This window comes from Electrophorus electricus, chromosome 12 (genome assembly GCF_041902795.1).
Source record: "Electrophorus electricus isolate QZ-2024a chromosome 12, ASM4190279v1, whole genome shotgun sequence".
NCBI classification, from domain to species: Eukaryota; Metazoa; Chordata; class Actinopteri; order Gymnotiformes; family Gymnotidae; genus Electrophorus; species Electrophorus electricus.
This window is the reverse complement of record NC_137508.1, coordinates 25,946,771-25,961,559: the sequence shown is the minus strand read 5'-3', so window position 1 is coordinate 25,961,559 and position 14,789 is coordinate 25,946,771. Positions and strand designations below refer to the sequence as shown.

General features: G+C 37.4%; 2 protein-coding genes across 3 annotated transcripts in view; one reads left to right on the top strand and one right to left on the bottom strand.

Moving 5' to 3' along the window:
- Positions 1-14,789, bottom strand: part of LOC145660169 (uncharacterized) — a 283,557-nt gene that overhangs the window by 137,865 nt on the left and 130,903 nt on the right. The gene's annotated exons all lie outside the window — the stretch shown is intronic.
- Positions 428-3,938, top strand: LOC145660168 (uncharacterized). The gene is made up of 11 exons (XM_081724289.1): positions 428-525; positions 748-811; positions 1,035-1,207; positions 1,382-1,503; positions 1,655-1,716; positions 1,853-2,005; positions 2,219-2,391; positions 2,578-2,699; positions 2,993-3,048; positions 3,169-3,361; positions 3,562-3,938. Exons 1-11 carry the CDS (start codon positions 453-455, stop codon positions 3,655-3,657), a joined length of 1,287 nt encoding a protein of 428 aa, XP_081580415.1. The 5' UTR covers positions 428-452; the 3' UTR covers positions 3,658-3,938.

Below are 14,789 nucleotides of genomic sequence, written 5' to 3'. Positions count from 1 at the left end.
TCAGATCAATAAAAATATACAGCAATGGACTTCTGTATGATACTCGGGACAAAATGTTTTGGCAAAGCTTGGCAATGTTAAAATAGCTTAACAAGTATCCCTGTTCCAATTGTTCATATTGATTAAAGTATTTCCAGTGTCTTACAAGGAAAACTTTTCAATAAGCTTGATTTACTAAGTTCCATCAATAAATGTTGTGTAAAACAATGTGTTACTTTCAGTTAAAACCTGAAAATATGATTTGTCTCCAGCTAAACACACTTGTAAATGAACCCAACGCAAGTCCGATTGAACCGCAGAGTTCTACTTGCACGTAAGTTTAGATAATTACAGAATCCTGCTTGAAAATTATGTTTTGAACTTCTTGTCCTTCAAGAGTTAGGTGTATTACAACTATCTTGGTGTCTTGGCTTTTGTTTAGCAAAATATCAGCCAATCAAATTCAAGGGAATATGGAGTATACCTTCCAAAATGGAGATACCAGAATACCAGTCAGCTACCTCAATGAGCTCCAAATACTGTTGGGTATGTTACAGTCCAACATCTAAAATAATTTTTGTTCCTGACATCTGATTTCAAATTCTCGCATGTGTTATGAACTTCCCCTGACATTACATGTGATTTTTTAAAATGTTTTAATTTTTAAATTTTTTTAACTGAATCATCTACAACAGTTTCGCCAACAAGTAAAAGCACATCAGTGGTTACATTGACTGACATTTTTTCATTAAATTTGTATTTTTGTAGGTGTGATAAGAACCACACCCCCTACAGCCAACCTCCCCTTGCAGAGTACTACAACTCCAAATTTGTAAGTGTGCTGATGTCAAAATGATATTGTAATGTTTTGTGCATCTTTATTCACGTATATGTTATGTCTAATGATTCTTCATTGTAATAACGTTACAACATATTAGACATATCCTAATTTTAAGTATTTCACTGTAAACATATGGACCATAATTGTTCTCTTTATCAACATTTCATTCTTATTGAATTTCAATAATCCCTTCTTATATTCCCTCCTGCTTCAGATTGGGGACTGTACTGATTTATATTCATGTGATGTTTAAGAACGTGGGTCTACCTACGGAAGCTCAGGTTCTCGCTGCTTATGCTCTGCTAGACCCAAGTGTTAGAGTAAAGCGAGATATCACAATCTCAAAGTTAAATCCCCCTGTGAGCATCCAGAACATTACCTACCAAAGTGAGTCTTTTACCTGATTACTCACCCCTGTGTTGTAAATGAACAAAAATTTAAATGGTCCTGAATATGTCTAATATTAGAAGTAGTGACATTTCAGCCAATTCAATATTAGATTTGGTGACATTTCAACACTTGTTTACCATGTGTTCTATAATGCTCCAACCTCTCTGTTAGAAATGGACAACAGCTCATATGCCATCAGCTTTGCATTCAAGATCAGTAATGTGAGCATGGCTGCTATCAAAGATTTGAGAAATGACACATACGTCTTAATTCGTAATACCACCAACAATCTGGTGAGTGTGGGCCATTGTAATACTCTGTATGTTATTTACACTAACTTCTCAAATATTTTTCTAAATGTAAATATATACCATGTAAATAAAACTTGCTCATTTTCTAAATCAGAATGCTGCTTATGTAATTAACATATGCACTTATTCTCAGATGAACAAAATACTGAACGCCCAAGGTGCTACCCCAGTTGTTTTCTCAAACACTACCTACACGTAAGTGGTACTTAAATTAAATTGGCTTCTCCTGCAAAAAGACTCCTTCTGCACTTTACCAACATTTGATGTTTATGGAGAATAAAACATAACTGGATAATTGAATGATTCCATTTAATTTGCCCATTTCTTCCAGGAATAATGCTACTGTGATTGTGGCTACTACTGAATATGTCTATGAGCCGGTTGATATCAAATCACCAAGTGGATTTCTTGCTCAAATACTTCAAGATGGTGGTCTGCCATCCACTACCACTCCTGCGTCAACTGCCCATTCAACTATAACTCTGTGAGTGTACTGACAGTGTATTGTGCACATGTGTGCCCTTGCATGTACTGATTACAGTATCATCTTTATGTTAACATTACACTATACTACACAGGTTGAGCTAATTTCTACATAAGTATTCTTGGCTATAATGAGGAAAATGAACTAGTAAATGTTCTCTTTTCATAATCTGTGTATTTCAGTTATAATTGCTTATTTTCTGTCCTGCTTCAGATTTGGGAAAGCACTGATTTATATTACTCTGGTGATTAAGAACATCACACACATACCTAGTGAGAATGAGTTTCTCACTGCCTATACTCAACTGAAATCAAGTGTCACAACACCACCAGGTAAAATACAAACGCTAAACAACCCTGTGAGCATCCAGAACGCCACCTTGCACAGTGAGTCGCTTTCCTGATTACTCTCTCCTATGTAGTGAATGAACCAAAAACCAAATGTCAAAGTTCATGAATATGTTATGTGTAGTTTCTTTGATGGCTTCCAAAATATACTTTACCTCAAACAACTAATGCATTATTAGACTTCTGGACAGCTCAGCATATAATACCTCTACCTCTCTTTTTTAGAGGTTGACAGCAATTCATACAGAATCAACTTTGGATATATGATCAGCAATGTACCCATGGCTACAAAAACTGAACTGAACAAAGAAACATATGGCTTACTTGAACAAACAACCAACATTCTGGTGAGCGTGAGCCACTTTTATGCTCTGTTATATTTATACTAGCTTTGGATCCCAAAATTATTTTCTAAAAAAAAAAAATATATATATTTAAATAAAAATATGTATGCAATATTAAATAAATTAACCATTACTATTTTCATTACCATTTATTATTCACTTTTATTTTCTGCATTATTTTTACACTGGTGTTTTATGTCCTGAAATTAACATTTGTCCAGTTTTAAAATGAAAATATTGCATATCACTTTAAATCAAGTAATTAAACTTAATTAAATTAAAATATTTTTTTTCAGATGAACACAATACTGACCAAGAATCAAAATGTTACCTTCCCACCAGCTAATATCATGTAAGATGAATCCTTTTGCCAAGATTCCTTCTGCACTTCATCACCACTATTTGAAGTGCATAGAGAATGAAAAATGACTGGACACTTTAATGATTCAGTTTGTTTGTTTATTTCTTGCAGGGTTAACAATACGTTGATTGTGGCTAATGCAGAGTATGTCTATGTGCCGGGTGATATCAACTTTCCAAGTGCATTTCTTGCTGAATTACTTCATATCAGTGATCTGGCACCTGGAGGAGCATGGTGGGTTCTGGGCATCATTATTCCTTGTGCTATAGCCATCATTCTTGTACCATGCTGGATTCTACTCTGTGTAAGTAAAGCCATCTATCTACAATATACTATTTGGCAAAACAATTTAGTATTTTGCTAAATATCATTGTCAGTCCAAATAAACAGTAACTGTAGCAACCCATCAAGAAGCCATGTGAAGTTTCCTTCTGTTTGACCTCTCCATTATATTGTTCTCTATTTGTCTCTCTGTCATTTTCTCTCTCTCTCTGCATGTCTCAGTGTTTACTGTGTGGTTGCTGTGCTACTCTACGGAGGCGCTACAACAGAAGACAATCTTATAATGTCCAGTACTCAACACGGAATGGACTCTTTTGAAAAGAAACTAGGGGCAAAAAAATACTAAAATGCTACTGAATATATTCTACTGAAAGATATCTATTTTGTTATAAGAAAGTCTATTTTATTTTTATTGGTTGATATTTATCTGTTTTAATTTATACATACAGTAGCCAGTTGAACCTTTATGTATTATTGAAACAATGCAAATTACATATTTATGAAATTGTTGATCATTGAACTGTAAATGCACCTATTTAAAATGTCATATTTTAATTATATAATATGTTTAAAATAGAAAGAATGAAAACCGGATTTAATTGTTCTTTGTGAGCAACAATACAAGAATGTTTAAGTCTGATGAAATGTGGCCTTTCTCACAATGCACTTTCATGTTAGTCAGTACTGCTGATTGTTACTGTCCTTTTTCTGTCCCAGGTTCTTGAATAGGGCCTTATGAGTTAGTACTTGCTGTCTAGCTAGGTTCTTAGATAGAGCCTTAGGAGTGTACTTAATCTTTAGAGGCTTTATGCACAGAGCCTCAAGTAGTTACATGTAATGCTTCTCCAATAGTAGCGTCGAGTTGTTACAGGAATGTTAAACAGTGTTAAAGCAGTGTTTTTGGTACACCAGATCTTATTTACTCACATACCAACCTGAGCCTATATTGTCTATACAATCTTCTACTCGTGACAAAGGAAAAGTGTCCGATCGAGTAACAGCATTCACTTTGCAGTAGTCCATGCAAAAATGTGATGTACCATCAGGCCTAGGTATAAGGATGCACGGCAAACTCCAAGTACTGGAGCTTGGAACAGCAAATCCATTCTCTATCAAGTATCGCACTTTGGCCTGCTTACATGCTTAACTGGATTAACTCGATATGCATGTTGCTTAATTGGGGGATGATCTCCCACATCTATCCCACAACTATACCATGAACGATCTCAGAGGTCTGAGTTGGTATATCAGAAAAAAAACAAAACATGATATCAGGTAATTAAAGACTTAACATCCGAATACTAGTTTGGCTCTAGATGCAATAAATAACCATCCAAGTCCTGTAGTATAGTGGAGTTGGGCAAACGTGCAGCTGTTACTGGCTCAGAAGGAACTAACCAATCATCCTCATCGTCCTCTTCCTTTACAGGTACCAAAGTAGCAACAGCAGAAGGAACAACATCAGGTTTTAAACGTGACTGTGGAATATACTGCTTTAGCCTATTGATATGGCAAACACGAGTTTTACGTTTTAGGTCTGCAGGGTCTATCACATAATACGATATACACAATACAATAACGTATGGTCCTGAAAATCTCGTTTGTAATAAAGACCCTACATGTGGCAACAAAACCAACACCTTGTCACCTTGCTGAAAAGAACAGTCTAAGCAGTTCTTTCGTATCTTTTCTTCATTTTCAATTGTACTGTAGCCACCTCATTTTAGTGAGTTCACAAGCGCATTTTAACCGTTCTTTAATTGAATCACATAATTTAGCAATCCCAACTGCAACTCATCGCTTTGTAGCCATCTATCTTTCCAAAGTTTCAGAGGTCCTCTCACCTTATAATAGTCTCTTACGCCAGACTTTAACACTGGCCAAAAGAAATGCTGCAAGATACGTTTGTATGTTTTGTTCACCCCCAAATGACCTGCTAGGAAAATTAACATGTGCTAAAGCTAAAACCTGGTATCTGTACTCCTGAGGCACAACTATTGGAACAACCCTATTCCACTTCTGGCTTCATAGCCTTCTATATAAATATGACTAACAGTAGTTAAAGCACTTAGAACAGGAAAAAGCAATACAGTATGCTCCTGATTATTATAATATGCAGGAAAGCATGGGATGTTTACCTTATCTACATAATGAATATTGTTACGACCTGGTCTTGGTTCAGACTGCAAAAAGAAGGGAGGTGAGGCACTATTTCATTTGCTGTTGCAAATCTATGTGGATTTATGTAGCAGGCTGAAACTTCCTGCTACATATATGTAGCAGCTAAAATGGCCAAAACAATAAGTAAATACAAAGTGAGATAGAAGAAGGAAAGTACCTTACCTACCCAAACCAAAGTGAAATTAAAGACACATGACTTCTCTAATTCTCCAACTAGTGTGATCCAAGAAAAAAATGACCATAAACACAAAAGGTGACAAGCTGCCTACTCCCAACTACCCACAATGCACACCATTTACAAGAGGTAAAATGTACTAAAGATATTTACAATCCAAAATAGACAAGGAAAAATAAAACAGGCAAAGGGGTTAGGCACACTTACAAGAATTCAAAGTTACAAATATCCAAGTATCAAACACCCACTAGAAGAAGCAAGGCAGATTTCTGTGAGCTGGAGTATTTGATATACTTCTAATAGGAAGTGGGGACGAGGACCAGTCAGTCAACATATGGAATGTCATAGTTGCTACTCTTATAGGTTTACAGCAATTTAAAGTTAAAAGCAAAAAGCATTCATTAGCTTTTGGTTCCCATTTGGTTTCAACTGGAGGATGGGTTCCCCCTTGTGTCTTAGTTTCTCTCAACATTTCTTCCTCTTTCACTCAGGGAGCTTTCTCTCTCAAGGAGCTCCCTAGTGAGGCTCTGCAGTGTGTTTTGATGGCATAAAAGAAACCAGGGACTGCAAACCTGTGGTGCACCAGCTGGTGGCGCTGCTTTATTTGCAGACTTCTCCTTCTTGGACCAGAACAGGCAGCAAATTCCCCCATCATGATATAAAATACTACTGTGTCAAATAAGCTCAGTTGCCTAAAAACTGGTTAGGATAAAATGAGTTACATAGCTAATATTATTAGTCTCTTAATTTGCTGTCTGTTTTGCTTGCACTTGACAGCACAGCTGAAGTTGGAATTCACAAAAAACATGAAAAGCTTGGGACATATTCTAACCTTAATATGTTTTTGTAACTAACATTTTAAAGAAATAAAAAGAAATTAAACAGCATTTTAGGAGACATTGAATAAAGTATATGAACATAACAGATGACTTAAAACCACATCTGGATTAGCTTGCTACTTTAACATATATCACACGGTTAATACAAAAATAATGATCACCAAACAAATGACATAGTGGTTTCTACATCTCCAATATGTGCAAAACATTGCTGGATGGAAAAAAAAAAGTACCAAAACGTGCAAGCTCTTTGACAGTACTGTGACTTTACATAAGCAGCATCACAGCAGAAACAGAAATTGTGCATGCACAATCTTCCCCTAGTGGTTCACAACATCACACTGTCACCTTTGCTTGCTCATTAGGGTCATAGATCTAAATTCTCTGCATAGATGGTTTCTTTAAAGCTTATTTGTGACTATGCATGTAAGAATACTATACAAACTCATTTGAATTGAATTTATATAAAAGATGCCAGACTTCCCTAACTTTCGTGAGCCAGGAAAACAGATGGTGTCAAGCTCCGTACTCCAAGCAACACAGTGTGCACTATTTACAAAATGTACAAAAATATTTAAAAGTTGCACTTGGTAAAAGATCAATTTAAAAACAGGTAATGGTGTCAGATCCATCCTCAACAGCATCTGGAATTAATCTACAGGTAAACAATTTTCTGCTTTTCTCAATAAATTCTGTGCTATAAATTGAATGGCAGAAATGATTTAATTGTTGCTTCTGCTTAACAACAATGTACATTAATAACTGACTGTAGAACAGATGCAGCTGAAAGTGCGCTAGCTTTTTACCTAATGTTATCGTAAATCATTAATACGATGTGCTGCTTATGAACTAACGCTAATATCTGGGATACACCTCCTTTAGCTGACATGACAGAAGTGTAAAACTTAACCTAGTTGTCTAAGCTAGTCTGTTTTCTTGTTTGGTAATAAAATAAACATTGAATGTAGTATAACATTTTTGTGAAAATGCAACATATATAATTGTATTTGTCTGATGTTAACTGTTTAGTCATTTTTAATTTCACTCATGGTGACTCACAGCACTGCATAGTTTCAGCTGTTCACCAAACACATCTTATTCAACTCATTAGGGCTGGATAACAACCACATGAGCTCATGGGTTTTTTTAAATTTCACTAATCAGGATTTATGATTTTACCCAAATATCTTAAAATTAATCTGTCCAATAGGAAAAGAACTAAGTTTGGGCAAACCTCAACGTTTTGCTTATTTTATCAGGCTGAAATATCCTGTAAAACTGATTTGATGTTTTATTATGTTGAGAAATAATCTAGTAATTATTTGCCCAGCTCAGGAATCAAACACAGAGTACCTCATTTTACCCACAAAACTATACCAACCAACTGACTGATTAGAACACAAGTTAACATACACTGCCTGGCCAAAAAAAAAAAAAAAAAGTCACCACCTGGATTTAACTAAGCAAATAGGTAAGAGCCTCCCATTGGATAATTACTGCATGGGTGATTATGTTTCAGCTGGCAACAAGTTGTTTAACCCTAACTGATGCAGTGAGTAGCTTTTCATTTGTTAAACAATCATGTTGAAAGACACATCCTGTGGTCATGGAAAAGATGTTAATCTGTTTCAGAAGGGTCAAATTATTGGCATGCATCAAGCAGAGAAAACATCTAAAGAGAATGCTGAAACTACTAAAATCGGGTTAAGAACTGTCTAACGCATTATTAAAAAGTGGAAGGACAGTGGGGAAACATCATCTTTGAGGAAGGAATGTGGTCGGAAAAAAAAATTTGAATGATCGTGATTGGCGATCACAAACGTGTGGTGAAATCAAATCGTAGAAAAACAACAGTAGAACTCAGGGATATGTTTAATAGTGAAAGTAAGAGCATTTCCACATGCAAAGTGCAAAAAGAACTCAAGTGATTGGGACTAAACAGCTGTGTAGCCTTAAGAAAACCACTTGTAAGTGAAGCTAACCAGCAAAAATGGTTTCAATTTGCTAGGGAGCATAAAGATTGGACTCTGAAGCAATGGAAGGAGGTCATGTGGTCTGCTGAGTCCAGATTTACCCTGTTCCAGAGTGATGGGCCCATCAGGGTAAGAAGCGAGGCGGCTGAAGTGATGCACCCGTCATGCCTAGTGCCTACCGTACAAGCCTGTGGGGGCAGTGCTATGATCTGGGGTTGCTGCAGTTGGTCAGGTCTAGGTTCAGCAACATTATGTGCCCAAAGAATGAGGTCAGCTGTCTACCTGAATATACTGAACCACCAGGTTATTCCATCAATGGATTTTTTCTTCCCTAATGGCACAAGCATATTCCAAGATGATGATGCCAGGATTCATCAGGCTCAAATTGTGAAAGAGTGGTTCAGGGAGCATAAGACATCATTTTCACACATGGATTGGTCACCACAGAGTCCAGACCTGAACCCCACTGAGAATCTTTGGGATGTGCTGTAGAAGACTTTGTGCAGTGGTCCAAATCTCCCTTCATCAATACAAGATCTTGGGGAAAAATTAATGCAACTCTGGATAGAAATAAATGATGTGACATTGCAGAAGCTTGTGGAAATGATGCAACAGCAAATGCATGCTGTAATCAAAGCTAAAGGTTGTCCAAGGAAATATTAGAGTGTGTGACCTTTTTTTGGCCAGGCAGTGTATAAGTCATATATAAGTTGTCCCGCGAGGACTCTCATTTGTGGCCACACCTGCACACACCTGTACCTCATTTCGTCTGTGTGTATTTAAACCCACGTCAGGGTGTGCAGTGTCGTTGGTCATTATTGATGTAATGTGTTGTTGACGGTGATGTTAAATGTTGTACTTGTCATTGTTAGATGTGTACTTGTTTATCGTGTTCATTTAATGTTAATCATTTCATGTTTCTTTGTTTGTAACACGTGTGAGTGCCATTGTCTTTAAATGTTAATAAATGTTCGTCCCAGTCGTTTTAGCCTGTGCGTCCTGCCCCTTGTCCTATGGCACTCGGGTCACCTCATGTTACAAAATGACCAACCACCACAGGACGCCTACTCTCTTGGCGAAAAACGGACTTCCTAGCGGGAGGTGCGTAGGTACCCCCCGCACTGCTGCCTGGATCCCAGGAAATTGGGGAGAGGACCTCAACCGTTGTCCATGTCTTCTACAGAGGCCAAGGGGAACACCACCGGGTATTTCTTGGGGTGGGGGTGGGGGTGGGGGGGGCCTGAGGCTCTTGATCCAGGGCCGAGGAGGACCAAGGGGCAACATGACGACCAGAAAGAGGGTGGTCAGGTGGAGCCAAAGGGATGTCTTGAGTCCCTTCCCCACAGCGCACTCACCAGTGAGTCTGGGAGGGTCTGCCCAAAGCCTCAGAGGCAAACCTCCTCTGGGATGCTCCTAGGGCGGTGGGAAGAAGGAGGACCGTTTAGGGAGGTGGCACGTCTAGAACTGGGGCAGACGTGCACCCCCGCGTGTCCGTCGAGGCCAAGGACATGTCAAGACGCCTGTGGAGACAGCGAGTGTCACGTCACAGCGCCTTATGTTTGGTCGTGGGCGCTGTTGTGTTTGTGTTTGCGCCTTTTGTTTTTATAGGCACAATGTCTTGTGGAGCATACCGGACTGCCCTGAGAGAGGCAGGGAAGCTGCCTTTCTCCCTCTTGCCACGAGGTCTCCCTTGCTGGCAGCACCTGGCCCGCCTGGTACTGGGTGGGGGCCGGGCACTGCTGTGCTGTGTGTCTGTGTTTACGTGTACACAGTGCCCGGAGGTTCGTGTTCATTGGACGGACGGGACGGGAGCCGCGACCCTTGGGAGGGGTTTCTGTCAAGGAACGCTCGCCTCCCATGAGGCATGTGGTTTGGCCAGCCACGTGCAGTGGGAGGACTTTCATTTGTGGCCACGCCTGCACACACCTGTACCTCATTTTGTTTGTGTGTATTTAAACCAATGTCAGGGTTTGCAGTGTCGTTGGTCATTGTTGACGTAACGTGTTGTTGTTGACGGTGATGTTAAATGTTATATTTGTTGTTAGATGTGTAAGTGTTTATCGTGTTTGTTTAATGTTAATCGTTTCATGTTTCTTTGTGTCACGTGTGAGTGCCATTGTCTTTAAATGTTAATAAATGTTCATCCCCATCATTGAAGCCTGTGCGTCCTGCCCCACGTCCTACGGCACTCGGGCCACCTCACGTTACATAAGTCATATATAAATTTATTGAATAAACTGCTGGTGCAACACATTCTTAGGTCCAGTGAATTAAAATTTGTAAAAGATCAAATACACTGAGTCCAAATCAAAGGTGTAATGAAGGTTCAGTTAATTTAGACTTTACATTAGACAAGCATATTAAAAAATGAATAAATAATTAGAGTTGGGCAGTGGTAGCTTTGGTTAAGGTACTTAAGTTGAAATTGGAAAGTTACCAGTTCAAACCCCACCACTGCCAAGTTTCCACTGTTGGGACCCTGGGCAAGGCCCTTAACCCTTAATTGCTCAAGTTGTACTCAACAATGATTGTAAGTCACTTTGAATAAAAGCATCAACTAAATGCTGTAAATGTAGAGTTAATAAATTGTGCCAAATGCATAACAAATAAAAACTGTTGGTCTTATTTCAGTATCACCCACTGCCTTGCATAATTTATGGAAAGCAAACATGCTCCTTGAAGCTGAAAGGCAGAAAGTGTAAAGTCTTCAGGAAACAATAAAAGATCTTCAAGAAGGCAAGGAATTCCTAAAGGCTCAGCTTTCTCGAATGACTGGTAGATGGAAGGGTTAGCTAATCAAGTTTAGGTTCTTCTGAATGTTCTAATAATTTTTTTTTTTTCATAAATCTGAAGTACATTGGCCAAAATCAGTATCCATAAGCATTTATTCATGGTGTACATTAATTGGTGTAAACCAGTTGTTTGGATAAATAAATGTGTATTTTCCATTTTCTGTTCTATCGTAGGCTCATCTTCAAGTATTCCTGGATCTTCAGGCATTTTAAGATCACACACCAAAACACACAAAGGCTTGGAAAAGAGTTCGGGGAGGCTGGCAGGAACCACAGCCAGTCCCACTGTTGTTGGTTGAGTCAAGGTCTGCTGAGTCCAGGGGGGCTTCCACAGCCAACTTGGGTGGTGATGGCATCTCTGCTTTTTGGGAAGCACACCAGATGATTTGCCTGTCTCTGGAGTGGGCAATGGTGATGCTTCCTTTTCGCTTCATCTAGGCGAATGAGTAGGCATACGGCCTCTAAGGTTGTGTACCTTAGGTGATGTAGCATCTTTCTTACATAATTTAAAAACATAATGTTGGAAATTCTAAACACTTCTCTTAGTTTTGATGTATTTACGTTCCAGTATGTAATTAACATGGATATATATAGAATAAATCTTGAAAATGATATTTAAATTACAAGGTGTTGCCTACATCTACAACTGCTGATTAATTTATTGTAAATATATTTAATTATATAATATTAAATATAATTTATTGTAGATGATATAATTAATTGTAAATATATTTCATGTATCTATATAATTGTAGTAAAGTAATATTATATATAATTGTAGATATATTTAATGATATACTAATGATAATATTTATAATTAAAATACAAAAATTTGTTTTTCTCCACAGCACAACACACTTCTAAATTAACCTGATGCAGTTATATTTGAACCCTAGAGTTTACTTGAGTGTTCTGTTCTGATTTTTATCTGTTCTGTTATTTATTTATTATAATTTTTATAGTACATAATAATATTTTTTTTATAAGCCAACTCTGTAAGTATACAGATGCCAAAGATATTGTAATGTATTGTTATTATTATTCTTTTGCTCCTCATTCCATTAAAATTATAGCATAATCACATGTGACATAATTTCTAAATAATTATTGTTGGCATTGTCATGATTAGTCCCTCCCAGATTCCCTGTTTTTCCCTGTCTTGTGTACCTTAGTTCTATTCTGTAGTTTCCTTTTCTTCGACCCTCGTTTAATTTTCCACACCTGTCCCTCATTTCTAGTCTTGTTAAGTTAATGTATTTAAACCCTGTCTTGATCCCAGTGTTTTGCTGTTCATTGATGGTGGAATGTATGTTTATTCTAATGGTAGTTCTTTGTACTCTGTGTCTTTGTGTTATCCTAGTCTCTGTGTTTCCTAGTCTGTTATAGCCTGCTTAACCTGTGTGCTTCTGTGCATTTAGTTCTCGTTGCTGTTTGTGTTTAGTTACCCGAGTATCCTAGCCCTTGTCTCATTTGTTATGTATCCTCATGCTTTCTGTGTCAGCTGTTTGACCCTGGACTCCTTTAACAACTCTGATTCTGGATTTGCCTCTATTAAATCTTGCTCTTTTCTGCACATGCATCTGCCTCCTTACTGCTCAATGTTACAGGAATACATGTAGGGAATAACTATTCTATTTATCATTTCATTCTCAATGTATTTGAGTAACCACTTCTTACTTTCTGTATTGCTTTATATTTGGGAACTGTACTGATTTATGTTCACGTGATGAATGGAAACAAGTGAGGCTCATGTTCTCAGTGCTGCCAATGTTCTGCTGGAGTCGGAACAAACTGAGATATCAGAATCCAAAAGATGAACCACCCTGTGAGCAACCAGAACAATTACCTGTGAGGTAGTTTCTTTCGTCATTACTCTTGTCATGGTTGGTCCCTCCTTGCTTCCATGGTTTCCCTGTTGTGTGTGTTTTAGTTCCATTCCATAGTTTCATTTTCTCTGCCCCTTGTCTGTTTTTGTACACCTGTCATTACTTTCACCTGTACCTGGTTTAGAGTTGATTAGTTTATGTATTTAGACCCGGTCTTGTGCTGTTTGTCTTGTCTGTTCATTTAATATATGTTTGGATGTTTTTGAAGACCCGTATTTGTATATATGTAAGCTTGTACTCTGTGCCTTTGTGATCCTTAACCTCAAATTTCTTGCTAGCCTCTGTTTTAGCCTGCTTCCCCTGTTTGTCTTTGTGTGCTTTTGTTTATCATGTACTCTCAATAGCTCTCTGTTGTCTCTATGACCCTGCCCCTAATAAATCTCGCTCTTCTCCGCACATGCCTCTGCTTCCTTACCACTCACTGTTACAACACCAATGTTGAAAATTAATTTTTTTCTTGTAAGCAAAAATGCCAATGTTCCTGAATTTTTAGTTGTAGAATAAGAAACAATGATATTTCAGCATTTGTTAATGATCTGTTCTCTATCACTTTCCACATCTCCTTTAGAAATAGACAATTCATACACCATCAGCTTTGGATTCAGGATTGTCGATGTGAGCATGGCTGCTATATTATGGAATTGAGGAATGAAACATACAATTTAATTGAAAATATCATCAACATGGAGAGTGTGAGTCACTCTTAAGCTCTGTACTATTCTTAACATAGCTTTTGGTTTTGAAAAATATTTCAAAATTTCTAAAATTAGTATCCTATAATTTGCCTATTTTTGAAAAACATAGATTATGAAATTAAATAATGTCATTTAATCTTTAAAAAAAAAAAAATTAAGATAGTCATAAGGCACTCTTTGAATTGAATGTTCCTGCAAATGAACTCCTTCTGCACTCTGTCCATACTATTTGATGGATTCCATTATCTGGATTCTAGTATGTCCAAAGTATTTAGAGGACTGAATATTTGGCTTACCTACACTAGTGTCATTTCTTGCTAAACATTTTTGAAATATCTCATTAACATGTATAACACACTGGTTCTAAATGATGACATGTAAGCTTTGCTCTTTTTATAGTTATTCCCTAGCTGTAAAAAATACCTTGCTTAATGTAACCTGTTAAATAATGATCCATTGTTGTGAGACAGAAAATCCAAGGTTAGATCAAATTAAGTTGATTAAGTTAGTTGACTAAGTAGTAAACCCCATTTCATGAGACAGTCTTTGTATGATTGCTTCTATTTTGTGGATACCCACAATATTCAACTGAGTGTGGAGGTATTTGAGGCAAGTTATGTGTTCTGCTCTTTGTGTGACTGGGGAATAATAAACACAAGCACACTAATCATTTGAGGTATTTATTTAGGTATTTTGAGGTATTTATTTTTAAATGACTGTACACTACCAGAAGATATAACGTAAAAGCCAGGAGATGGCACTCCTGCACTGAAATCCACAGTTCTGACCAAGTGGAAATTGTGGCCCACTCTTCTTTACAGCACTGTTTCTATTAATTTATGTTTGAGATAATTTGTTGATATGCAGCTCTATTAAGATCCTGCAGCAGCATCTCCATGAGAATTTTAA

Bases quoted from the DNA above. Each gene is read 5' to 3' on its own strand.
- LOC145660168 (XM_081724289.1), top strand. From the start codon at position 453: ATGGAGTATACCTTCCAAAATGGAGATACCAGAATACCAGTCAGCTAC. The intron at 812-1,034 runs GTAAGTGTGCTG...CTCCTGCTTCAG, and splicing joins AGTACTACAACTCCAAATTT to ATTGGGGACTGTACTGATTT. The intron at 2,392-2,577 runs GTGAGTCGCTTT...TCTCTTTTTTAG, and splicing joins CCAGAACGCCACCTTGCACA to AGGTTGACAGCAATTCATAC.